Genomic DNA, 27,321 nt, shown 5'->3' on the forward strand with positions numbered 1-27,321 from the left:
AAACAAATTAAGTACAAATCCAGGATTATTTCTGAATTTCATCCTCTACCTCTCCTGCTTTATCCCAATATTACCCTTAAGTAGCCTGGAGTCTCTGTTTCTGAAATCTTCAGGTTTTAGGCTTGGTCCCCATGCTCCTTCTCTGGACTGGTTGGGAAATATTGTGAATACATCTGGAAGGAAAAGTGCCACTGAAAGAGAAATAATTTCTGTCCCCTCCTTCCTCCCATTTCCCCTTCTCCTTTCCTGCTCATGAGCTATTGATCAAGGATTCCTGAAGTAGGCACGGAGCCCCTCAAATAGCTTACAAATCAGGAAATCTACAACTATAGATTGTCAGGTCTGTGCTTGATGGCAAGAGGCTGTTGGCTGGCATGAGAATGGCTGCTTTTGAGGGAAAAAAACAGCTGCTGATATAAGGAACGATATTAGTTTGATGTCTATCTGCCTGCCAGGGAGAGGCAGCTGTCAGGAAGGCTTCTAAGCCCTGAGTTGTATCTGAGCAATAAGATTACAGCTTCTTTTCCATTATAGAATTGGCAACTAGGCCCTTGCTCTCTCTCCTTCTGCACACACAATCTCAGACACTGGATAGAGCAGAATGATTAGAAGCACAATGACTGAGCCTGGAATTTGGTCAGGGAAGCTGTTTGCTGACCCCAAACCCCAAACCCCCACAATTCGGGCACTCTGAAGGTCTATGCTGTTGGGTTTTAAAAAACCCAAGTAACATGAACTTAAGTATCCTCATTCCTTGTCATTTACTTATTATACAGTTACCTCCCAAGAGTGACTTTCCAAGCCTACCTCCCTACCGATTAGCATCAGTGAAGTACGTCACACATAAGGTGCTTGCTAGCTTATAACATTTTTATTCCCATTACACAGTAAGAGAGTGAGGTGAATAAGGTGGCTACCTTTGCTAGGGAGCATCAGGTGAAAGCAGAATGAAATAAATATAGGATTAAAGCTGAAAAGGATCGCCTAATCTGAATACTCAATTTTATTGAAAAGAAAATTGAGTTACAGAGAAGTGAATGGCTTTCTCATGGCCACATGAGCCTGGATTTGAACCCATGGTCTCTTCTTCCAAATCCAGTGCTCTTTCTACCATATGACAAATGGAAGTTACAGCATGCAAAGTCTCTTGGCATCTTTTTTCTTTCTTTTTCTTCCCTCTTTCCTTCCTTCCTTTCCTCTCTTCCTCTTTTTTTTCTTTCCTCCCTTTCTTTTTTTCTTCCTTCCTCTTTTCCTTCCTTTTCCCTTCCTTTTTTCTTTTCCTCCCTCCTTCCCTTCCCATCCTTTCTTGCTTTCCTCCCTCCCTCCCTTCCTTCCTTTCCTCCCTTCTTTCCAGTTTAGCATTATATTTCTTTTCTTTTTTTTTACTGAGACAGTCAGGGTTAAGTGAGTTGCCCAAGCATCACACAACTAGTGTGAATTGTCTGAGGCTGAATTTGAATTCAGGTTTCCTGACTCTATGCTACTTTGCCACCTAGCTGCCCCAATGCCTTTTCCAGTGAGCTTCCATTCCCACTTTTGAATTCTTTTCATTCACCATTTCATTTGGTGCTTCCAGGGACCAAGACCAAATGTTTATTAGGGAAGCAGAACAGGGATTGTTATTTGCATTTTAGAGATGAGGAAAGTGAGACTCAGAGAACATAAATAATTCTGTTGGGATCAGGGCCTGGAACTTTTGTCAGCTAGTTCAGGGTTCCATTTAACATACTTAATAATAAATCATGGAAGAAACTCTCACAAGTCCATCAATTAAAAAAACAAACAAACAAAGTTTATTCAAAAATAGATCTCTCATTTGGACAGACTTTCCAAGCCACACAGTTTTAAATAATTCATTTTAAAAGCAGCATCAGTCAAAGATCAGGAACACCTTTCTACACTATTGAGGTTCCCAGGGTGCAATATCCTACACAGTCAGTCTGGCCATGAGAGAAAAACCTCTTTTTTGCCCTAATGATACTCAATCAAGAGTAAGTGGGGCTGAGCCCTTTTCTGGGCTTGTCTCAGTTCTGCAGCCATATCAGTGCAATGATTTTTAGATCATGTTTCCTTGCCTCTCGTTTGCTAAGTTCTTACAGAACACTTCCTTGGTTCCTGCCTTGCAGAATTTCATGATTCAAATGGACCTCAATGATGACCTAGTCCAATCTTTATCTGAAAAAAGGACTCCCTTTCCACTGTACCCAAATGGTGATCTAGCATTTGCTTGAGGGAGAATCTACACTCTCCCAAGGCAGCCTGCTCCACTTGGGGGTAGCTCTGTGAAGTTTTCTCCCTATAATCAAGGCTAAATTTGCCTTTTAGAAAAAAAAATCCCCAAAGATATGGAAGCTCTGATTCTGGATCCCTCCTTCATCTCAGCCATGAGAGACATGAGGCATCTGTCAGTAGCAATGGTTGGGTGAGACAACTCTACCTGGGTAGCTATTAGCCTTTGGCTGGGGTCCATTGGTACATTTCAAAAATGCTTCTTAAACAACATTTCAGAAATAGCATTTCTCTCAGGTGCAGAGGTTTTGTTCCTGGCTGTGTCTGCTAGGCAGGTTCCAGGGGCAGAATTAGAGCCTCAGACTAGCAGCAGGGAGGGTCTAGCCCTAATTGGAAGGGCAGAGTCCATGGAAGATGCCAACCAGCTGCCCACAGATAAGAACTGACTCCTCCTTGGTCATAGCAGAAGGAAAAAGTCCCTCCAACCTCAGACATTTTCTGAGTCTTGGGTATCTTCAAGTTGGTTGGAAAAGGTCCTTTCAATGCGCAGAGTGTTGTACTTGGGTGGTGGGGTCCCAGGCACGTGGGCCCCTGGGGCCTGTGGCAGTTGCAGAGCTGTACTGAAGGTGGGTAGATCATCATCAAGAACACAGGTTGGATTATCACAGCCAGCGAGGTCTTCAGGGTTCCCAGAGGGTGACTGGCCCTGTTGAGTGTTCCGTTGGGCCCACCGCTTCTTGATTTTCTGCCAACAGCGTCGGGTAATGATGGATAGGGAATCAACGAAGAAAACCTCAATGATTTCAAGGACACAGACCACGGAGCAGCTCATCCATAGCCCCAGCTGCCCCCCAAAGTTGGACAACAGTATCTCAATCTGCAAAAAAAAATAATGAGCAGCATTTGGTCATTAAACCATTCTCAACAGCATTCAGTCACTCAACAACAGTATCTCAATCTACAAAAAATATTGAGCAGCATTCAATCATTCAACAACTTATTAAGCATTTATTAAGTGCCTATTGTGAAGCGTAGTGGGCATGAAAGGGTACTTCAAATTCAGAAAGATGTGAGTTCAAGTCCTATCACACACTCTATTAAGACTCTAAGTTGGTATCTTTATACGTTTTTGGAAAAATAAAATACTATTGTAAATTTAAAAAAATAAATGATTGCTCTTTTATGCTTTTTAAAAAAGAAAATTCAATGATTTTGATTTTTAAAAAAGGCTCTGAGTTGGGGCAATTAAGTGGCACAGTGAATAGAGCCTGGATTCAAATCTGGCCTCAAACACTTGATATTATATGACCCTGGGCAAGTCACTTAACCCTGATTATTTTGAAAAAAAAAATGGCCTGGCCTGGTAGGAGTTTTCTTATCCTAAAGTTTTCTATCAGGGAAATCACAGATCATACAGTCCCTACTCCAACCCCTATGTACTAGGCATAGGGGATATAAAACATATATATAGGAATGTAAATACAAATTGATGGGATGTGGAGAGAGATCTAATAAGCAGGGGAATTGTGTAATGTCTCTAGAAGAAGGTAGTTAGAATTTTCAAGTTGAGGAGGGAGGATGTTCCAAGTAAGAAGGGCAGCCTGCAGTGGGAGATAAAAAATCATGAAAGAGGGAGATAGAATCTTAGCAGCAAAAGGATTTCTCTGTTCTGACACAGAACTCGAGGCCCCAGTAACATGTGATTATGTCATTCCCCATTGTTAACTGACCCCACCTCTACCCCAAATGTGACATAAGAGTCTCTCTTCCCAACTCAATCAAGTTTTCCATAGGACTCCATTTGGATTCCATTTCCAGAGTCTTTGACCTTAGAGAAATAAAGAGCATTTCTGAGAAAGCATCACTTACACTGTTGGCTGGACTCTCTATGATGGATCTCTGGTTCAGATCCTTGTAGAAAATCAAGAGTTTGGCTAGGTCTGTCCTGGAGGGAAGCAAACATAAAAACAACCTGGAGTGAGTCAAGGCCAAGGGCAGGACATGAGACAGTTAGACAGTCATGTCCCTGGTCCCATTCCTCCCTTAATGGAGTCCCCATTCTGTCTTGGAGATGTACTGGGCTCCCCATGGATCTCAGTAGGGAGACTGGGAACCATGGCCAAGAGCACCCTTTGAAGAACAGAAGGTGCTTCCCTGTCTCCTGTGTTTCTTCTTTGTCCTCTAAGCAGCCTTCCATCTTGGAAATATCCTTCTAGGACCAAAGTATGAGTATCTTAGCCTTATAATCTGCCATTAAAGGTCCTTTCAGAAGAAAGAGGATTTTCCAAGAAGAGCGTAGAAGTCATGGTATTAGGGAAAAGAATAAAAAATGCAAATAGTAGGGGAGGGGAACCTTACTCTAGGAAGGAAAGAACCCTGTAGGTTAGGTGTGGGTAGAGCAAGGAAAAGGAAAAGGTGGCTAAGAATGGAAGAAAACTTACTTATTTAGCCTTTTGTTTTCTTTTTGACCTTTATCCCACGTGAGAACATCCAGCATCCACTTCTGAGGGAGAAAGAATACATATGCATGAGAAAGCATGGAAAGATTTATTTGCTGATTATGAATCCTCAAGGAACTAACCCTTCTACCTGGAAGAGCCTGGCTCTTTCTAGTGGAGAGACAAAGGAAAGGGATGGAGCTCTCCCTTCTCCTGGGCCAGAGCCCAGAAATGTTGCCTCTTGAATGAGATACACGGTTTTGGACCTGATCAATGTTTGAATTGATTTTGCTTCACTATGTATACTTGCTCGAAAGTGCTAAAATGCTTACTTCTTTTCTTTTAAATTGGACAGAGGGGAGGAAAAGGAATAGGATTCAAAAAAAAAAAAAAGAAAAGAAAAGAAGAAAATAAAAAAAAGAAAATAAGAAAAGAATAAAAGGAGTCACAAATAGGCAGGATGGCTTTGAAAGTTACAAGTTGAATTTATTATATATCTCAAAAGAAAAGCAAGTACTAAGAGTTTCAGATCATATATTATTCCTTCCTTCTGTTCCAATCATATATGAACATATGTAAATATCTAACTATATATGGAAATGCTAATTTATCTAGTTTGAAGTTCAGATTTTTTTCAAGGAGGGGAAGAAGAGAAAGGAAGGTTTTTTGTTTTTCTTATCTCTGTGGTTTTTCCCCTGGATCACAAGTACACTGTACAGAGTAGCGAGGTCCCAGTTCAGCTGTACTGGTCCTCTTATGTGGCAGGAAAGTACTACCTGGTTGCAAGAGGCTGGAAGGACCCTACAGGTTTTCCACACCCAGTGGGGGAAACAAACTCACCTCTGAAATGTCAGATGGCCACTGAGCCAAACTGGTGGTCAAAGACCATTCTTTGAATCTACGGAGAAAAGAAGGCAAGGTGAGTCTTGTAGTTTGACCAGACCCAATGTAATCTCTACCCTTACCTACTTGTGGCAATACTCACTTGCAAGGTTCCCGGCAGATGGCCTGGCAGCCCAGCTTTTCTTGGACAAATGCCTGGTGCAGCTTATAGTAGCAATACACTGTGGAGGGAAGACCATGGAGAATGAGAGCCATGAAATTTCCCACAAGATCCCTGTCATTCCCTGAGCCTGCTCATCTCCTGTCTCGCTATTTCTCGGTTCTTTTTCCCTCCACATCACATATAGAATTACAGATTTAGAGAGTGGAAAGGAACCTCAGAGAATGTTTAATCCAACCTTTTTTATTTTATAGATAAGAAAAATGAAAAAGACCTAGAATATTGAAGTAACCTGCTCAAAATCAATAGATAATGAATGACAGGGTGGGAATTGTATCCTACTTCTGATTCCAAATCCAGAACTCTTTGCACTCTACTTTATTGCTTGTCTATGATGTCTGATGTGTCAGAATCTGGAGGAGCAGACAGAGAGCATGTACCTCGTATCTAAAAAAAGACACCTTTCTCTCATTGACTTTGATAAGCCATTCATTATTTCCCAACTCTGCCTCCAGTCCCCTATCCATTGTTGCTATTCTTATGGAGAGGAATCCAGAGACATAGATGGGGAAGTAGATTCAGCTTTTGAGCTGGAAGGACATTTAAAAAAGCCTTGTAGTTTAATTCCCTGATTTTGCAGATCAGGAAACTGAGGCCCAGAGAAATAAAGTCAGTGGGCACAGCTTGAGTGTGGTAGATGTAGGGCTAGACCCAGGCTTCCTCACTCCAATCTAGTTCTCTTTATATACTGAAGAGTAGACAAGTGATATTATACAGGGCTGTTGAGGAAGGAATTCCTAAACAAGATAATCTCAGTTTCCTTATCTATAAAACGAAGAAGTTGGGTTAGGTAATTACTAAGGCTACTTCCAGCTCTCTAAGGTCCCTTCCAATGTGAAGACCCTCTGATTCTTCACATCCTTTTAGTTTCTAGAAAACAAATGCTTCTTATTGGCTGGATCTCCTCCATTTTAATATTTTAAGTCCTTCCTGAAAGGTTATAATTTCTGCCTTAATCTTATATCAAGAAATTCTCCTTCATAATGAAATTCAAATTACATGTCTTGCCATTTTACCTTCTCTTTCCCCACCCCGAAAATGATTTAAGTGGTTAAAGTTTCTGGCTTCATGTTTTTGGACACTCTTTTTTTTTTTTTTTTCTCTGAATCAATATCTTGAGAGACTAGCCCGGGGTTCCTGGTTATTGATGAGAACTCACTCCAGTTGGGGTGTTTCTGGTAATTGCAGTAGGAGACATTTTTTGGTGCAGGTTGACTATACTGGGCACAATGGCACGTTTCGGACATATGCCTCTGGAAGCAGGAGTGAAGACATATCTGAAAGAAGAGATGCTGATGATTCTTCCCCATCCCTTCCTCCATCCCTCCAGCTCCAGCTGGGGTGATTCCCAATTTCCTTTCCCTTATGGAGAAATTTCTACAGTATATATGAGGAATGTCAGGTCTAATCTATCAGACTCCAGGTAAAAGAGTTCATATCTGGGAAAAGAAGCCTTCTTTTCTTAACACAGTGTTCCAGGAAAATCTTTGACTATTAAGATCCAGTTACAGATGACATGGAGAAAAACTGGTATTAGCCAGTGGCAATGTACCTAAAGTCTTGCTGGTGATTAGATAATATCAGGGATTATTATCACCATTTCTGACCTTCTGATCCCACCTCCACACTCAACTGATTACAAGGTGGAATTTCCCCAGCCAGAGAGTGACCTTGACACCTGCATCATGTGAGCTTCCTGGTGGGTGCTCACACTTCTTGGGAGAGGGAGATCCCCATCCTGCCCACCCAGCTTAGTACCTGGAGAGAGTAGGTGGCGTTGTAGATACTCTCAACAGGCACGTCTCTGCCGTCCTTGGTGCACTGACTATACGGCTCACTCAGCTTGAAGGACTCCGTCTGAAACCCCCAAAGAGAAAACTGAGATAAATATCACCTTCTGTGCCATAGTACGGCTCCCACCGTAGCCACAGGGAAGCAATGACTTAAATGAAAAATCAAAACGGAGATGGTAGGCTTGGTGGTAGGCAATGGAAAGGAGGTATTGGAGGCAGGATTTGTTATCAAATCTCAGCTCCTGTTTTTTTATGTGACTTTTGGCAAATCACATTTTTTTCTGAATTTGAGTTTCACCATCAATGAAATAGAATGGGGAGAAAGTGATGGTTACAGACCACATGAGTGGTCTAAATATATGATCTATGAGGAAAAGGGGACAGGAAGAATGAGAAATAACTTTTCCTGATCACCTCTGGATTTTAAAAGCCCTATCAAAAGTCTTTATCACATCCCTCCATTAAACTGAAAATTCTATAACAGAGAATATGCCTTGTTTATCTTTATTGCTCTTCCAAGTGGCTAGCACAGGCTTTGAAGTAAGTCCTTAAATAAATGTTTGTTTGAATAAATCGAAATGAATCGAACTAATCTCTCTTCAATAACCACACCTATGGAAAACCAGCTAGTTTAACCACAAGATGACAATCTGTTAGCAAGGTGACCTACTTGTCAAGTACTCAGAAGGAAGTCATCAGCCTCCTGAGTCTTGGACTTGCCAAGTGAATCTTATGGTGATAATAATAAATGTCACACTGGGTTAGAAGTGAGGTGGATAAATTGAAAAGTCATTTCAGACTTCAGCCCATTTCAACTACTGAACCCTGGGATTTCTTTTAAGTTCATTTCTGCAAGAATCTGGAAGGTTCGGGGAAATCTTTAGTTAAAAATGGCCTTTTGAGGTCTACTCCCTCAGACTGCTGTTTTGGGAATGAGTCTGAGGCTTAGAAAGCTCCTTGAATGACTTCATCAAGTGCTATGGAGGGATTGACTTCCTTGGTTTAGAAAAGCAGGGTGTCTATGGTAAAAGAAACAGAGTAAGTTTCCTATCTTTGGGTCAGGAGTCAGTATTGTTGCTTCTAATGCATTATTGTTAGCATGTGTGTGTGCACAAGCGTATTGTGTGCAAGCTGTGAGCAAGGAAAGGCCTTTGGACCCCCTTTCCTGATTCTGGGTACTATTTTGTACGGGTGAACTCAGCCTCTATCACACAAGCATGAACCCAGCTTGGAAGTCATCAAAAGTTTCTCCAGAAAGGGGTCCTCAAACTTTTTAAATAGGGGGTCAGTTCACTGTCCCTCAGGCTGTTGGAGGGCCGGACTATAGTAAAAAACAAAAACTTTGTTTTGTGAGTCTTTAAATAAAGAAACTTCATAGCCCTGGGTGAGGGGGATAATCGCACTCAGCTGTCACATCTGGCCCGCAGGCTGTAGTTTGAGGACCCCTGCTCCAGAACATCATACTTTCAGCTAATAGAGATACTTCTGTGCTAATAGGGGCACCTCTGGGGCTGTTGGTTATTCGTGGAATTTTTAAAAAGAGCTCTATGTGCTTCATGGAAAAGCTGCGCTGACTTATCAGGATGATAAACCCAAGTCAAGCTTCATTCAGCAGGTGCTGGTTGGGGCTGCCCAAGTAATAGTTTGACTTAGAGAGCCTGGCAGCCAGGCCGTCTCGTTCTGGGTAATCTATTTTGAATTATTTTTCATTTCTTGGCTATCTGATCAACAAAATAGCCTGGACTTTGAAGAGATAGTTATCAGACCTTATGATTCCAGGGCTTCTTGGGTCATGTTTCCTGACTGGGTAGGAAGCTCACACTGGGTATGTGGTGGTGGTGGTTGGGGAGGAGGAAAATGATTCTTTGGGCTCAGAAGCCCTTCCTTGTCAAGTAGCTGAAACCACCTATGACCTAAAGAGAATTGCAGAAACTAAATTCCCCCATGTTTTCTCAGTAGTATCTTCTACCCTGGCATCATGGGCTTAAATCACCCTAAGTGGGGAGGGAAGGGGAGAGGAGGAATAACTTCTCTCCATTCATTGTACCCTTTATCTACCATGAGGAAGCTTAATTTCCCTGAGGTGGCGGAAAGAATTCCCTCATTTAAATGAGTGGAAAGAGCCACAATGCTCTGAACTCAATGACTTCTTATAGGATTATAGATCCTATAAAGAAACTACAGCTGGAGGGGATCTAAGGGGACATCAATAGTTTAGCCCCTTCTTTTTATGGATGAGAAAACTGGAAGTTAAGTGACTTGCTCAAAATCGGATAGATAGTAAATGCCAGAATTGGGTTTTTAACTTGGAGTCTATGATCTTGGTTCTTAAAAATATGTTGATAACTATATTTCAATACAATTGGTTTCCTTTATGAGTTCATGTAATTAGTTTTATGCATTTTAAAATATTGTTTTGAACAGGGCTTCATGGATTTCACCAGACTCATAAAGAGCTCCAGGACACAAAAATGAGCAAGAACTCCTGGTCTAGAAAAAGTTGACTTTCCAAGACTTGATTGGATATAGAGTGAGTTTTGTGTTATGCATTTTAAAAAAAACATTATTTTGAGTCCAAAGATTACACCAGACTCCTAAAAGCCTCCATAATACAAAAATAGCTCAGTTCCTTCTCTAAAAAATGAATCTAATTTCATCTCTCTTCCAATTCATTTATTAGACACCTCCCATGTATCAGACACTGTGCTAAAATCAAGACATAACAAAGAAAAACAAAAGATAGTCTCTGTTCTCAAGGAGCTCACAATCTAAAGGGGGCAAACAAACAACATGAAAACATCAATGTACAAACAAAATGTATACAGGATAATTTGGAGATAATCAACAGAGGAAAAGTACTAACATAAGGGGGATTGGGAAAGCTTCTTGTAGAAGGTGAACTTTTGGCTGGAAATTGAAGAAAGCTAAGAGGGGAGAGGGAAGCAGAGAAGACAGTTGGCAAAGGAGCTGATGTTGCTGGATTGCAGAATACTTGGGAGGGGGACGAGAGGGATGATGTATATGAAATATGGAAGGACAATAAAAGGATAAATTTGTGAAGGGCTGTAAAAGCCCCAGAGAAGATCTTATAATTGATATTGGAAGTGACATCAGGGAGTCACTGGACTTTATTAATTGGGGGTGCTGGTGACATGATCAAATTTGTACTTTAGGAAGATCAGTTTGGCAGCTGAATGGAGGATGGACTGACATAAGGAAAGGCAAAAATACAACCAGTAGACTACTGAAATAGTCCAAGTGTTAGGTGATGAGGGCCTGGGCCAAGGGCACTCCAAGAGCAGAGAGAGGGGCACATACAAGAAATGTTGTGAAAGTAGAACTGACTTAAAATAGATTGGATATGGGGGCGAGATTGAGTGAGGACTCAAGGATGACACCGGGGTAACTTGGAAGGATGCTGGTATCCTAGATAATAACAAGAAAGGTAGAAAGAGGGGAGGGCTATATTGGAGAGGGAAGAAAATGAGCCCAGTTTTGGATACACTGGATTTAACGTGTTTATTACACAATCAATTTGAGCTGTCTAATAAACCATTGGAGTAACAAAACTCCATATGTGACTTAGTAAGTCATTTCTCTATTTCCTCATTTGTACAATGAAGGGTTTAGAAGAACTGACTTCTAAGGGGTGCAAGAATGGAAGTCAGGAGAGAGGTTAGCTGTACAGATCTGGGAATCCTGTGCATGGACTGAATTGGATCCACAGGAACTGAGATCACTGAATGAAATAGTATAAACGAAGAAGAAAAGACCATCCAGAACAGTCTTCAAGGAATCCATGACCTGGATGAAGATCCAGCAAAGAAGACTGAGAAAGAGTGGTTAGAGGGGTAGGAGAAGCAATAAAGAGCAATGTCACAAAAATCCTAAAGTGAAGAGAGCAATCAATTAGAAGAAGATAATTCAAGGATCAAAAACTGCAGAGAGATCAAAGATACTCACAGAGCTCCAGGATTTTTAAAATCATTATTTGACAATCCACAAATCTACATTTTTTAACCTAACTCCACATTCACTGTCCACAGGAAACTGGGTCAAATTCTCTCACATCTTTCACAGTTTTGTCCAAAAAGATCATAGGTGTCAACATCCATTGGTGATGCAGTGGAGAGTGAACTGGATTTGGAGTCTGATAGATTTCAGCTCTGATATTTATAATCAATGAAAATTAGTGAGTCTCCCTCTTTCTTTTATTTGTAAAATGAGGGAGAAAATAGGACTAAATGACCTGTAGGATGCCTTTCAGCTATGATTCTAGAGACTTTGTTAAATTCCTTGTTGAGATCCAGACACATGATATGATAATTTTTCTTATCTATAGATCCAGCAACATCATATTTACAATTTTCTCATACTCTTCTTCTCTATGTAAACTTCATGTATGCTCCATCATTCTGTATTATTTGCTGTTCAGATTAGTATATCACCAGAATGTTGGTCACTGAGGAATGATCTTTTTTTGGGGGGGAGGGAAGTTAGAGCACCTCATGAAGACTAAGGCATGAAAGGTTATGGAAGGTAGAACAGCACAGTAGAGAAAAATGATTGACTTGAAGTCAGGAGAGACCTGATTTCAAATCCCAGTCTTAGCATTTATTGGCTCTTGACTCTCGGAAAATCATTTAATTTCTCTGAGCTTAAGTTTCTTGATCTGAAAAATGGGATATTTCCTGAGTCTATTGTGAGAAGCAAATGAGATACTGTAGATAAAAAATTCTGTAAATTTCAAAATTATCTAAATGTCAGTGATGATGATCATTTGCCTCACTGGAGAAAGAATACACACGATGAAATAAAAACTCTTGAAGAACTACAGTATCATAGAAGGCTGATCTAATCTAATCCCTAAATCTCTAAGAGCGCCTTATGTACCTGGATCTATGACCTTGCTTTTAAAAATATTTTGACAACTATATTTCATTCTCATTTAGAAATTATAATTTCCTCCCTTCGCCGCTAAGTTCACAGATCACTTGGGGGGTGTCTATGGATCCTCAGTTGAAAAATATTTTGGCAACTACATTCTAACTATTCTAAGCAGTTTTAAGTAACTTTAGGCACTGTAATTATTATTCTAGGACGTGCCTCAGAGCACATAATAATCCTCACTTACCAGGTGCATTCCTATTGAAGTGGCCATAGCTGTCTCAATCTCTGTCCCTATGTCTTCAATAAAAGGATATTCATCTCGCCTGTGGATAACGACCTTAGCCCCAGTTGATGATATCAAGAAGGGGTTATATTCTTCTTCATCTATGTAAAGAATGACCTGCAGTCCTGGAGGGAAAGAGAAGGTATGATCAGACGCCTGAGATATCAAGAAAACTCCATGAGATTTGCATGAGTAAAGGAGCAATTGTGGCAGGGACACTCATAAAGGGGCTGACAATTACTGTAGGAATTTGTTTAGCTTGATTATGCATTTTTGTTACAAGGCTCTTTCCACTTAATGGATAGCCAGAGCTCCCTTCGGAGAATAAAAAGCTAACAAAAGGAAATCCCTAAGGAGTCACAAAATCACAGCTTTGAAAGTTATGTGTTGAATATATATATTAAAAGAAATGAACTTTCATGCAAGACTAAGCTTTTTTTGGTGTTTTTTCTTGCACAAAATGCTCATTTTTTTGGTGTTTATTAAGTTCTCAATAAAAAGAAAAGTAGAGGACAGAGGTAAATGTGGGAAAAAGTAGTCCACTTTAGGACCCTCAAAAACCCAGGTAAAGGGACAGCTAAGTGACATAGTGGATAGAGCACCAGCTCTAAAATCAGGGAGACCTGAATTCAAATCTAGCTTCAGACACTTACCAGTTGTAGTAAAAACTGGGCAAATCACTTAATCCTTATTACTTCCAAAATCAAAAGCAAACAAAACTTCAGGTTAAAAAAGGGGGAAGGGCAACAAGGGCTATGTATTCTGAGAACATCAGTGTCCTAGGTTGTCCTGCCTGGGAATTATGGTGGGAAACTTGCAGACTTAGGGCAACAAGGACAGGAGTAAAAAGTTTGGGGTAGGAATGACAGTATTTGTTGATGGCATTCATGTCCTTATCATCTTTACCTAGATTACTTTAACAGCATCCAAACTGATCTCCTTTAAACCTGTTTCTCCCTTATCTAAATCCTTTTGTGTAGAAGTGCCAAACTGATAGGGAATTCTGGTGGTACAGTAAAAAAAAAACAAACAAACAAACACAGGATATAGAGTTAGAAGATTTAGGTTCAAATTTTGTTATCATAGGCAAATTAGTTAGCTTTTTTGATCCTCTGTTTCCTCATCTGTAAAATGGGAGGATTCCCTTCTGGCTTTATATCTGTGACCCTAAAGCACAGGTCTCACCGCGTCAGTCATTTGTTCAAAAATCTCCAATGGCTTTTTATAGCCTTTAAGGTAAAATACAAACCCTTTCATTTAGTCCTTAAAAATCAGATCCAAATATTGTATACAGTAACAGCAATAGTATGACCTTGATCAAATGTGAAAGACTTAAGTTACTCTAATTAAATAATGATACAAGAAAATTCCAAAGGACTCATGAAAAAAAAAAGTTATCTTTATCCTGAGAGAAAAATGATGAATGCAGATGGAAGTATAATTCTTTCACTTAAAAATTAATATTAAAGTAAAATTATTAAAAATGAAAAATCAGTCTATCTTTCCAGACTATATTAAATATCACTTTCCTTTCTTTCTCTCTACCTTGAGTACCATATATATATATTTTTTTTTTTTTCTAAATACATGTAAAAAAAGTTTTCAACATTCACTTCTGTAAGATTTTGTATTCCGATTTTTTCCCTCCCTCCCCCAAGATAGCAAACAATGTTTAATATGTACAATCCTTTTTAACATAATTCCATATTTGCTATTTTGTGCAAGAAAAATCAGACCACAAGGAAAAAAACCATGAGAAAGAAAAAAAAGCAAGCAAATAAGTAAAAAGGTGAAAATACTATGCTTTAATCTACATTCAGTCTCCATAGTTCTCCCTCTGGATACAGGTTTCCTATTCCAAGAATATTTCAATTGTCCTGGATAACTATATTATTGAGACAATCTAAGTCTATCATAGTTGATCATCACATAATCTTGTTGTTTGGACACTATATATATATATATATATTTTTTTTTTTTTCTTTTTCTTTCTTTTGCTTTTTGCTGAGGCAATTGGGGTTAAGCTATTTGCCCAGGGTCACACAGCTAGGAAGTGTTTAAGTGTCTGAGATTAGATTTGAACTGAGGTCCTCCTGATTTCAGGGCTGGTGCTCTATCTACTGCACCACCTAGCTGCCCCTTGAACACTATATTTCAACCAAACTGACCTACAGTTATTCCTTCCACATCATAGGGTTTAAGGATGAAGCACTCTACTAACTGGAAAATAATTTGGCCCTTTTTTCATACCAGAGAAGAAGTCTGAATTATGATGGTATTAAAAGATAAAATTTGCTGATGTTATACAATACTATACATATTTTTATGCATTTCTGAGTTTTCAGCTTCTACAAAACTCCCCCCAAAGCCCATTAGATTTCTTATGCTGACCCCCATGATATATCAAAACTGAGATGGGGAAAGTCTCGCTGTAAAAGGGACAATTGTATTGGTTCTCCATATTCAACCCCACCATTCCATTTGTCTAGAATGATCTCTTTTTTTTACCTCTATCTCTGGGAATCCCTAACTAACTCCTTTGAATGCTCAGTTCAGGTGCCTTCTCCTTCCTAAAGCTCTTCTTGATTTTCTCAATTGTTAGTGTTCCATGACCATTCTTTTGACTATTATTTTAAATTTACTTATCTGTAAATAAGTTCCAACAATTCAAGTTTCTTGAGGACAGAGACTATTTCATATTACTCTTTGTATCTATCCCCAGTGCCTAGGTACATGGTACATGTTTAATAAATGCTTATTGGATGAAACTTATGGCCCTTCCTCCCAATGGAGGAAGATATTTGACTGACCTAGAGCCCAGTTTTGCCCAATACTGGGCCTCCTCACCTACCAATGGAGGCTTTGCTAAACACAGGCAAATCTCACTTCATGCATACTTATCACGGGTTTATATTTGTGCCTTTGATAAAGTGTGGCATTTTTCCAGTTTTCATATCTGGTGTTTTATTTTGAACAGGTGTTGGGGGTCTGAGTCAGCCCTACAAGGGTGCTCCCCAGATAAACACCCAGCTGAGCCTCTATGTTATCAATTGGTTGAGTATTAGGGCAAGACCACTTTCATTGTTAGGTGGACAATACTAATTACAGAATCCAGGAACACCATTATTTCTTAAACACTTCAAGGATTACAAACATAAAGATATCACGTAGATGAAAACTAGTAGGAGCTATCATTTTGTAGTGGGTTTTGAACTAGAAAGACCTGTGCCTGAATTCAGAGTCAGAGATTTAATTAGCTATCTTCAAACTAGATTGTTTAATCTCTTTTAGCCTCAGTTTTCTCATCTGTAAAATGGGGATAATAATAGCATCTATTTCATAGAGTTGCTGTGAGGATTAAATATTATAATTCATGTAAAATACTTAAAATACTATTTCAAACTTCTTTCTGCCAGAAAGGATTTTATCTCACAGCATCAGATATCACTGAGCCCAACTCTTTCATTTTACAGAAAAGTTAATTGAGGCACAGTTAACCCCAAAATGCCTCAGCCAAAAAAAATTGTATAATTTTTGTATAATTGTATAATTGTGAGCTAGCACTCTCAAAGATTGTTCGTAGGAGAGGGACTTCAAGGTTATTAGATGCACTCCTATTCATTTTTTGAGCTCCTGAGAGGCTGAGTTATGGCCCAGATTGCTACTTGTCCTCATGCTTCAAACACTCTCCTTTCTCATCTTTTTTTTCTGGAGTCCTCCCAATCTTCCCTTATTTCTAGACTCTTTCCTCTTTTGATCACCTACAATTTATCCTGTCTATAGCTTCTGTGTATATAAGTTGCTTCCATGCTGTTTCCCTGATGAGATTGTGAGTTCCTTGAAAAAGAGGACTGTCTTCTGCTTTTCTTGTGGCCTCATTGCTTAACACAGTTCCTAGCACATAACAGGTGCTTAGTAAATGATTGTTGACTTGTTTTTCTCATAGGTGGTCAGTGTTGGAAGTGGGATCTGAACCAGATTCTCTGACTTCAGAGCCAATGTTTTTTTTCACTGTTTCATTTGTCAGACTATAATAACCTGTGATGGGACTCCTTAAACAAATGGTTGATCACTGGGGATATACCTAAAGCCTTCCCAGCTTGGGAGTACCTGCCAGAGCATGTATTTGATGTCACAGTTCTCCAAAATCCACATTCAGTTCCTTGTCATGATTAGACATTCAAGTGAGACCGTCTGGAGCAGTGGTTCTCAAACTTTTGTTTTCAGTATCTTTATCTTATTACAAATTATTGAGGATCTCTCCAAAGAGTTTTTGTTTATCTGGATTATATTTGTAGACATTTACCATATTGGAAATAAAAACTATTTTTGAATTTGTAGACCCTCTAAAAGGATTTCAGAGATCCCCAGGATTCTCCAGACCATACTTTGAGAACCACTGGTCTGGAGGATCATCTTTACTATTATAAGCCAATAAGGGTATATTTCCATTGCCTAAGCCAATCAGTAACAAACTTACCTGAGTGGTTCTTTTAGATAAAGGGTTTGTAAGATCACAAATTTAGAACAGGAAGGAACCTTATAATGCATTTAGTCCTAAGCACTAAGCACTGGTGACACAGTGGATACAGCCTATAGCCTCTAATACTTACTAGCTGTGTGAGCCTAGGCAAGTCACTTCTATTCAATAATCCTCAAAATGCGGATAATAACAGTACCTACCTTAAAAAGTTCTGGGAATCAGATGAGATGACATTTGCAAAGTGATTAGCACAGTGATTGGTACATTGCTTTATACATGCTTATTCCCTTCCTTCCCCCTTCCTTTCCAACTCCCTCACATTTTTCAGAAGAAGAAACTTAAGATCCAGGAAAATGAAGTGATTTCCCTAGTCACCTAAAAAGTTGAGTGGCAGAATCCAGGACTCTGTCCATTGTATTTTTCAATGGAAGCCAAGGGAATTCAAAACCTGATACTGAGAGGAATTATAACAGTATCTCATCAAAACAGCAACTGCTTTATCGTTATCTCAAAAGGAAATCTAAGTGGATAATGCATTACAGTATCACAAGATCACAGGCTTGGAAGGAAACTCAGCAGCCAGTTAGTACTAGAATCTGCCTCCCAAGTGTTCATTCAGCTTTTGCTTGCAACTCTCCACTTCCACCTGCAGAGGCATCTCATTCTACTTTGGGAGTCACTGCCCAAGATAGCCTGGCTTGCTAAGGACCATGCTGGACTTGGGGAGGTGGGAAGAGCTTAGATTCTACTTCTGACGCTTTTCAGTGTTTTGAGTCTCAGCCTCCTCATCTATAAAATGAGGCTAAGAAATAAGAGTACCTGCTTCACAAGGTTGCTATGAGGTTCAAATAAGATAATGTATGCAAATCTTATGTCAGTTTTTCTTCCTTATTTCAAGCCTAAATTTCCCTCCTTGCGACTTCTAATAACTTTTAGTTCTGCTTCTTGTGGCATCAGACAACAAAATGGGGGTAGGAATGGTTTTGGTTGAGAATATTCTGAGAAAGAGGTCATGACATCCTAGGTTTTTGGCCAAAGGGAGGAAAATAGACATTTTTAAAAGGATCTTCATATTCCTACTGTCCTAATCATACCTGAGAGACCATAATTCCCATTTTCTTACCATATTCACTGCCTCCCATGGAAGTATTGAGGGCAGTCTTAGTGATGTCTCCATTGAAGGTATAACAATTCCCATACATTGGATGGTGAAAAAGAGTGAAGTTCCTACAGGGATAAAACTGAGTCAGATAGTTCCAGATCTGGGACTTTTCATTCCTATCCCTTAAAAAAAAGTCGAGTCAGAGAGGGAGCACTGTTGTGTTGGGAGCCTCAACATAGTTCTTTTCCCCTTCTTACCCCACCTCTTGTTGGGATATTCTATCAATTGTCTATTTCTTCATCTGCTTCTTCTATCACTATTGTGGGGCTTGCTACTTTTTCCTCTCAATTCCTGTTGAACTCTATTCCTACATCTTTATGTCCCTTAAAAAATTACTACTGTTATTCATCTTGTTCTTATCTTGTTTGATGGAATTCAGATAGAAACAGTAACAGAAGTCATTTTCCCACCATAATTCCTTTATATTTAATGTCTTACAGATTACTATCCAGTACAGTGGTTCTCAGTAACTCTTTATAGTCTTAAAAAAATATTAAGGCCATTCTCCAAAGTTTTTATTTACATTAATGTCATATAGATTTGCCTTAATAGAAATAAAAGTACCTTAGTATAATTGTGAAAATGGTTTTGACCTCATGGACCTGTTGAAAGGGTCTATGGATTATCTTGAGAACCTCTGACCTATGTGGTAAAAATAAAAACAAAAAAACCCTGCTTTTCCATAATTGAATAAAAGTAGTGGTATGTAATCTAGTAGGTTAACTAAGGGACAATTCTTTATTATTATGAGTTCAGCTTGGTGTAATGAGTAAAGAGCTATTCATGAAGTCAATAAAACCTTAGTTTAGGTCGTGCCTCAAATATATTTTTATTGTATGACTCTGAGAAAATCACTTTAATTGTTCAAATCAAAACTTCTAAAGTTACCACTGATCGGAATTGGTAGAGGAAATTTTCTTTCTGAAAGTTCCTTATTCCAGTGACATCATAGGCTAAATTTTTAAAATTATTATTGTTAATAGGAATAGAGATCAAATCTGTTATTTAGTTGATATAAGGAACTACCTGGATAAGGAAATTCCTTAGCATTGCAGATTGACACCTTCTCTGCAACTATTACTATTATTATTATTATTAGTAGTAGTAGTAGTAATAGTAATAGTAGCAGTGGTAATAATAATAGTAGTGGTAGTATCAATAGTAGTTGTGGTAGTAGTAATAGTAATGGTAGTAGTAGCAGTAATAGTACTTGTAGTAGTACTAGTAGTAGTAGTAGCAGTAATAGTAATGGTTGTAGTAGTAGTAATAGTACTTGTAGTAGTAGTAGTAATAGTAGTAGTAGTAGTAGCAGTAATAGTAGTAGTAGTAGTAGCAGTAATAGTAGTAGTAGTAGTAATAGTGGTAGTAGTAGTAGTAGTAGTAATAGTAATAATAATAGTAATAGAAGTATTATTAGTCAGAAATCAAGGACCAGTCTTGGATCCTTTCCATTCACTTTCTCCTCCTCTACTAAAACTTCCTACCCATGTGTCAACTATATAATAAAGGGAGGGAACAGGATTCCAATAAGGAGAGTCAGTCAGCTCAGCTGTGTGTGTAGGATAGCACCCTTCAGTGATAAGAGGATGCTGAAGGTTGAAAATAGGGTGAAAGCAGAAGCATTTCCCTTGCTGACCTGGCATCACAAGAAACCCCATCAAAGAAGCAGGTCACTAGCAATTCCTCTGCAGAGTAGCTCATGTTGATTTTCTTCTCCAGGGGCACTTGCGCCATGATATTCATATAGTGCAGCTTGTACCATTCCCGAATGGCATTAACCCCAGAATTGAAGGTATAAGTTGCACAGTCATCACTGGTGCCATTTTTTTCACACTGTGAAAGAGATGAGATAATATATATATATATATATATATATATATATATATATATAATAAGAGAGAGAGAAAGAGATCTATATCAGTCTGTATCTGTATCCATATCTATACCTATATCAATTGTGGAATTATTCTACTCTATTTTAATTAGTATTTGTCAATTTGATAGAATCATATTAAAGTTCTGTATATAAGCCCCAGAGCTGTGAGCTGCAGATTCAAAGTTCATTTCCTTAACTATAGGAAATTAACTAAAAGCTTTCCACTCTTGTTTTTCCTTCTCATGGTGACTGAGCCCATCATGGCAGAGTTGACTCAACTACATAGAAAGTCCCCCAAAATACTTTAGTGTCTCCAGACCAATCTCTTATCCAATAGGAGCAGATGACCATCTTATTACAATTTAGACGATGATAGCTTGTACCATTTCCTTCTGCCCAACCTAATGGGAGGCCTATCCATCTTGTGTGGAGATATCCCTTGCTTCACCCATCTTCTGATCCTGCTGACAGCTTATTTTAGCTTTGCATCACATGTTAATTGATGGAATTATTATGTATTTAGTATAGTTATTCTTTAATGTCTGGCCATCTAGCCCTATAAAAATAGGGCCCTGGCAGGAGGCGACATCTCAGATGATAAGTCAGATCTGAGGTCTGCTTCATTAGAGAGAACTATGGACCCTTTAATAAAGTACCATTGGCTCACAGCTCTGCCTGTCTCTTTTATTGTAGATAGGATAATATAAATACAAATAATAAACCAATCTTTACTCTAAGAGTAGCATTTATAATTCTAAGAGTTTATATTCTATCGAGGGAGCCAAGTACATATATCAATGGACACAGAAAAAATCAAATAAATATAAAGTAGGTAAAGACAGAAAGATTTCTCCTGATAAAAAAATCAGGAAAGATTTCATGTAGAAGGTGGTGGTTTGAGTTGCATCTTTAAAGAAGAGAATTTTATGGGACAGAGGTAAGGAGAGCATACATAGAGAAAGATACACACACCTCTGCCTCTTGGTAGCTCTATTTCCATTACAAGCTCAGATCCCATGCTCTCTCATATAAGTACTTTCCTTATCCTCCAATTGTTAATAATTCCCCCTTGCTCCTCCAATAGAATAATTTAATTTGTAGACATCTGTATTTATTTAATTGTACAGATGTTGTTTTCCACTAATAGAAATATAAGCCCTTTGAGGACAGGGAATAATTTTCTTTTTGTTGTTCTATACCCAGCATTTAGCACCATACTTGTTATATCACAGGAGTTTAAGAAATGCTGCTAGAATTGAATTGAATGTTTTTCCTTTCAAAGAAATCTCATTTTGGAGTTGCAACCTATTTATGTTCAACAATGGTCTACGTTTGGACTGACATGGTATAAGCACATACACACACATACACACACACACACACACACACACACACACATATTCACACAGAAGGGAGCATCCATAGAATGGCCCTCACCATCTGGAAGCCCACAGTTTTCTTGGTCTCCTGTACATGCATAACATCTGATGCCTTGTGGACAATGGTACCACTGACTTTCCGTTTTCTTCCGGTCAGAAGGTCAGTGGCTTCTTTGGTTGTATCATCTGGCTCAAAGACTACAAGCGGCAGGATGTTCAAGAACTTTGAATGGCTGTCTCCTTCAGATGATTGTGGGGGATCAGCCTCCCGCCGCTTCCGAGATTTGATGTTAGAAAGTCCATATAAATTCCTCAAGGCATTTTTGGTCTCTTGGTCCAAGCCAGACAGAAGTTCTTTCAAAGCACTGTACCTGTCAGGAGATAAAAACAGTCATGAAATGTAGTGAGAGAACAGAGCCCTTCCCTAGGCGACCAACCCCAGGGAAAAAATGTTATGAAAAAAGTACCTAACTTTGCCAGCACCTGATTTCCCAGCGCCCTCCCAAACATCTTCCCACTAGAATAAACAGGTGATAAATTCATTATTCTGTGCTTGCTATCAATGATTATTTGCATTCCAGGCACCTGGAGGTCCGGTAGGGAGAGAGAAAAGGGACAGAATCACAAAACCTCAGCGATCAGAAAAGAGCCCCACCCCATACCTCAGCAAGAATTCTTCCCCAAGTGCCTAGATCTAAAGACCTCTAGGGTAGGAGAACCCATTATCTTCTAAGGCAACTTATTTTACTTTTGGAAAACATTAATTGTAAGGAAGTTTTTTTCAGCACCAGGTTAGGATGCTTCTTTGCACCTTATACCCTTTGCTCCTAGTTCAGTCCTCTGGGGCTGGGTAGACTAAGTGTAATCCCTCTTTCATGAGAAAGACTTTAGAATTCTCAAAGATAGCAGTCATGTAAGCAATGGTCTTGGAGTCATAGGAGGTAGATTCAAATCTCTTTAGTATCTTGGCAAGTCATATAATCTCCTTGGGCCTCTGTATCATCATCTGTAACATACGGGGGTTAAACTTGATATCCTTTGAGATCCTTTCTCACACCTTTTCTACATTAACTATCTTCAGTTCTTTTAACTGAATCTCATGATCATGAGGCCTTTATAGCATAAGAAAAACTCTTACATTGATTGTATCATCTCTTTCTTACTTTTTTCCTCTCTAGATATTAATGATTCACTCTGATATGACAACTGTAAAATGACTTTTGATCATAAGCAAATTACTTCAAGGTTAAGGTTATCGGCCTTGAGGTGTCTGGACCCAAGAGTGCATTCTTTCACTTCTACTTATCTAGAATGTGGGGCACATCATCTTATCTAATGCAAGGGTGATGGCTAGATTGTGGTGATAATGATAATGAGAGGCTATTGAGCATGATGGTTAATAGTTCTGGCAAGAAAGGAGAAACAAGGGCTTTCTTAGATTATTTGTGCTAAAAACTCATCCTCTGTATTGTGTGGATTAAGTAATAACTGGCTATGTATACTTTACATTTCTCATTCCTTTTGTGGTCACAAAGCATTTTCATTTGCATTACCTCATGGGATCCTCCTTAAAACCCCATGAGGTAGCCAGGGCAGAGGAGGAAACTCAAGGTCAGAGAGTTTAAATGGTCTTCTAAGTCTGGTGTTCTTTCCACTACCCCCATACTACCTGTGTACCATTAACTACATTGGAATTTGGCTTTCTTGGTACCACAGGATAGGTTAGGAATTAGGAGATCTGAAATTGGTTCTGACATTGACTCACTGTATAACTTTAAATGTTGCTTTTTGGAGGGTCCTTCCCCTCATTCACTGGCAAAATTCAAGATATTTCCTATCTGCCTTATGGCAATTTTAAAAATCTTCACTAGATAGCTAGGTGACCCAGCAGTTACTTTGCTAAGGCTTGTTTTCTATGGGCCACTCTGTCTCATGCCGAGGGATCCCAATTAGTGGAACTGGGTCCTATCAAGTTTGTTACCTGCAGCTGCTCAGTTACTGCTGGAAGTTATTTGGACAGGTTTTTAGAGCTGCACTTCCTTCTCTTAGCCATGTCAGGCCTAAAACTTGAGTTAAGAGAGATATGGACCTGGAAGTTCGAGAAATGGTAGCTTGAATTAAAAGAGCTGTAGCTTAAAAGAGCTTTGGCTTACTCTAAGAGTGTGCCAATGTTGTAAGCAAAAGCTCTCCCATTAGCCTAAGTTCTTTACAAGATTAAACCCACCATGAGGTTACTCTCTCTCCCTCTCATAGTGTCTTTCCTCTACTGGAGTCCTTCTCCTCACTCTAGCTAACTTTGGTTCATCTAGCTATAATCTCCCAATTCTATTTCATATTTACCATTCCTGATGTCTATTTTATCTCTTCATTTTGTCTATAATCTATTCCCCTAAAAAAATCTACTTTTTGCCAAACTAAGCTCTCCTGTCAGGAACATTTTACTGTGTATTCTACTCAGTTATGTTTCTCTTTTATCTCCTACTAGACAATAAGCTCCTTGAGGGCCAAAACTCTTATATCTGACTATACCTGTATTTTATCATATTATGTATATTATTTGGAGGAGATATATTATATTTTTTTTATAGTTGCAGTTCACAGGATCATAAATATAGGAAATTAATAAGGGTCCTCAAAAGACATGTGGTTCAGTCCTATGATTTTACAGATGAGGAAACAGAGGCCCAGGGAGGTAAGGTTCTCTTTTTATATGTGTGTTTTCTGTTTCCTTAATTACATTATCAACTCTTAGATGGTAATCCTGTCTTATAACCCCTCTTGTGCCTGGTTGACCTTTAATAAATAATTGTTTATTGGTAAGATCAGGCTACTTGTTAGAAAGTCCATATAAATTCCTCAAGGCATTTTTGGTCTCTTGGTCCAAGAGACCAAACTTGGTATTTTTTTTTAGATGTTTCTACCCCAAACCTATGATTTAATTTAGGAAAGTAACCACAGGCAGACCCCTGTCTCACTGGCTACTACAGGTTTACAAGAGTAAGAATCATAATATTGGAAAAACAATAGACATGAGGCATTTAAGTGGTACAGTGGATAGAGCACTGGCCTGGAGGCAGGAAGTCCAGAGTTCAGATTTGACCTTAGAGATTTAACTAACTTAACTAGTCATTTAACTCTGACTGCCTAAAGGAAAACAGTAAGTGTTTCTTTAATATTTTTGTATTATGTTTAAGCTGATAGCTCTCTTCTTAGAATAATGCACATTGTCTATATTTATAATTGAAGGAAATAACTAGATTCCAGTTAAAGATTGGTAAAAAAAAGAAAGAAAGATTATAATTGTCTCCCATTCAAATTAAGAGACTCTCTAAAATGTATCTATCCCTAAGAGGTCCCCAAGGTTAAGAATTCTGAATTGGGGCAGCTAGGTGATGCACATAAATAGAGCACAAGCCCTGCATCAGGAAGTCCTCAGACACTTAACACTTCCTAGTTGTATGACCCTGAGCAAATCACTTAACCCCAATTGCCTCAGGGGGAAAAAGAATTCTAAATTAGAGTTCTTAATTAAAATTGAACAACTTTTCATTTTCCATGCTTGGAACAAAACTTTTAAAACATGCCGATTTTATAATAAATATAATCATATATATAATGTATACTAATAAAATTATATATAATGTATACATATAAAACAGCCATTTATATCTTCTCCTTTTCATGAACTGTCATTTTATGAACTTATGTAAACTATTTTACCATAAGCAGAATCTACTGTAACAGAGTCCCAAGATCTTAAGTAAAATGGTTGGCTCTGGTCACTTCAAAAACCCCTTCCTTGCTCCTCATATCCCAATCTCTTACTTGTAAGGATTGATGTTACAGATGGTCACAGCCGGGAACTCGAGCTTCTGAAAATGGACCTTGATGGAGACAGAGACGCTGTAGAAGGAGAGGACCAGCAGGGCGCACTGCCACAAAATAAGCCCCACGGCGGTGAGCGTGAACACCACCCAAATAAGCCTGCGGAGACGGCCCCGGGACACCACAATCCGCCGGCAGCCGTGAGTGTTGGTGTTCAGACAGTACCATTTCATCAGCTCCTTTATTGAGGGAGCCTGAGGACCCGTGACAGTCAAGTTCTTTTTGATTTTGGCTTTGATCTTCTCCCCAGGAGCCATGGTGAAGTTCGAACCTGGAAAAGAGAGTAGGAAAAGGTGGGATGGTTACTGAGAGAAGCGCCGCCTGCAAAACCCTGACCTTCCGCGCGTTGTGTTGCTCATGGTCTTTTCATGTCTTCTTAAGAGGAGCCTCATTCTGGGGCTAAAGCCAGCCAGACCTGAGGGAAATCTTGTTCCCTTTATCTGCTGGATACTGTGCACTTAAGGTTTGGCTCCTTCTCCAGGATATTTGTTTTTGACTGTGGTCTCTGCCAAAGAGTCTTGTTTTCTCTCCTTACAGCTACTGATCTATCCCTGTAGGGTTCCTAGAGGCTTAACTAATGAGTCACTGAAAAGGACCTAGTAAAGAAAATTCATTTTGGAGTTTTCTGATAGGGCCAAGCATAGAAAAATTAGTTCTTTACACATATTCCTTGTTAATTTGATTGGTCCGGCCACAAATCTGTAAATTAATTTCAGTACTGTTCTATTTTTTTTAATGATATAGTGAACAATGAAATAAATCTCGCTTTGATTATTTTATCTTGTTATTTTTGTTGTTTTAGAGTTGTAGTCTTATAAATCCTGGGTGTGGGAAGACTAATTCCCAATATTTCCTGGATTATTATGGTTATTTTGAGTGGGGTTTCCTTTGTCATCTCTTCTTGATGGTTTTGTTAGCAATATTCAGAAGGGTTGGCTATTTTCCAGGTTTATTTTATATTCAGCTACTTTATTGAACTTATTAAAACATGAACTCTCCAAAGACAATTCCCAGTCTTTCCATTGTCTTTTACTAGACCCATCCATTTCTGTGGAGCACTTTACAATGACAAAGATCTTTCTTACCTAACTTGATTTTTTTTTTTTAAATTTATGGACTAAAACAAGCATTCCTATAACAATACACTTTAAAAAAAAAGAAGATTGCACATGTTACTTGACTTTTACAACAACTCTGAAAGATGGAAAGTCCAAACATTATCACTGTCATTTTAAAGGTGATCAAACTCGGGCCCAGAGAGGCTAGATGACATGCCAAAATCAAATTCCTTTAACTCTGCCTTTTTATAAATCTCTCAAACATCATTTTTTTCTTCACCCATAAAAGTGGCTGCCCTACTTCAACCTCTCATCATCTCTTGCCTAAACTATTGCTATAGTCTCTTACTTGATTTCTTTTTATCTGTTTTCCCCTATTCTATACTTCCTCTCATCAGCTGCCAAAATGGTAGCAAAGATTTGACAATATCATTTCCCTATCCAAGATACTTCAGTAATTCCCCTTTCCCCCCAAGAATAAAATACAAATTCTTCTGTGGTATTGAAAGCCCTATGCAATTTTTATTCTCCATATCTTTCTAAATGACCACATTTCTTCTGTCTCCTAAATGGAACTTACTATCTTCCTCATAAATCCTTTCTTTTCTTCTCAAGTTCTCTGTAACTCTGTAGGACAAAGTTTCCTCCCAGTCATTCAGTTTCCATTAGAAGCTTCTATTCATCCCTTTCTCTCAATTCCAATTATTTTTTTTTTTCTAAATCCAGTCAAGTTCACCTTCAAGACATCTATATTCCCTCTTCTCTCCTGATTCTATCACCAG

General features: G+C 38.8%; 1 protein-coding gene across 1 annotated transcript in view; it reads right to left on the bottom strand.

Moving 5' to 3' along the window:
- Positions 1-1,766: 1,766 nt before the first annotated feature.
- The window catches only part of SCNN1G (sodium channel epithelial 1 subunit gamma), a 29,544-nt gene continuing 3,989 nt past the window's right edge, over positions 1,767-27,321 (bottom strand). Inside the window, exons 2-13 of the mRNA XM_003761753.2 lie at positions 25,422-25,752; positions 21,655-21,967; positions 19,978-20,174; positions 18,303-18,406; positions 12,658-12,821; positions 7,489-7,587; positions 6,890-7,007; positions 5,653-5,731; positions 5,508-5,565; positions 4,671-4,732; positions 4,099-4,174; positions 1,767-3,106 (exon numbers count right to left, since the gene is read on the bottom strand). Coding sequence (XP_003761801.1) covers positions 2,717-3,106; positions 4,099-4,174; positions 4,671-4,732; positions 5,508-5,565; positions 5,653-5,731; positions 6,890-7,007; positions 7,489-7,587; positions 12,658-12,821; positions 18,303-18,406; positions 19,978-20,174; positions 21,655-21,967; positions 25,422-25,738 — 1,977 coding nt within the window. The 5' untranslated portion in view covers positions 25,739-25,752 and the 3' untranslated portion in view covers positions 1,767-2,716. The remainder of the gene's footprint in view (positions 3,107-4,098; positions 4,175-4,670; positions 4,733-5,507; positions 5,566-5,652; positions 5,732-6,889; positions 7,008-7,488; positions 7,588-12,657; positions 12,822-18,302; positions 18,407-19,977; positions 20,175-21,654; positions 21,968-25,421; positions 25,753-27,321) is intronic.

Source organism: Sarcophilus harrisii, chromosome 1 (genome assembly GCF_902635505.1).
Source record: "Sarcophilus harrisii chromosome 1, mSarHar1.11, whole genome shotgun sequence".
Lineage (NCBI taxonomy): Eukaryota > Metazoa > Chordata > Mammalia > Dasyuromorphia > Dasyuridae > Sarcophilus > Sarcophilus harrisii.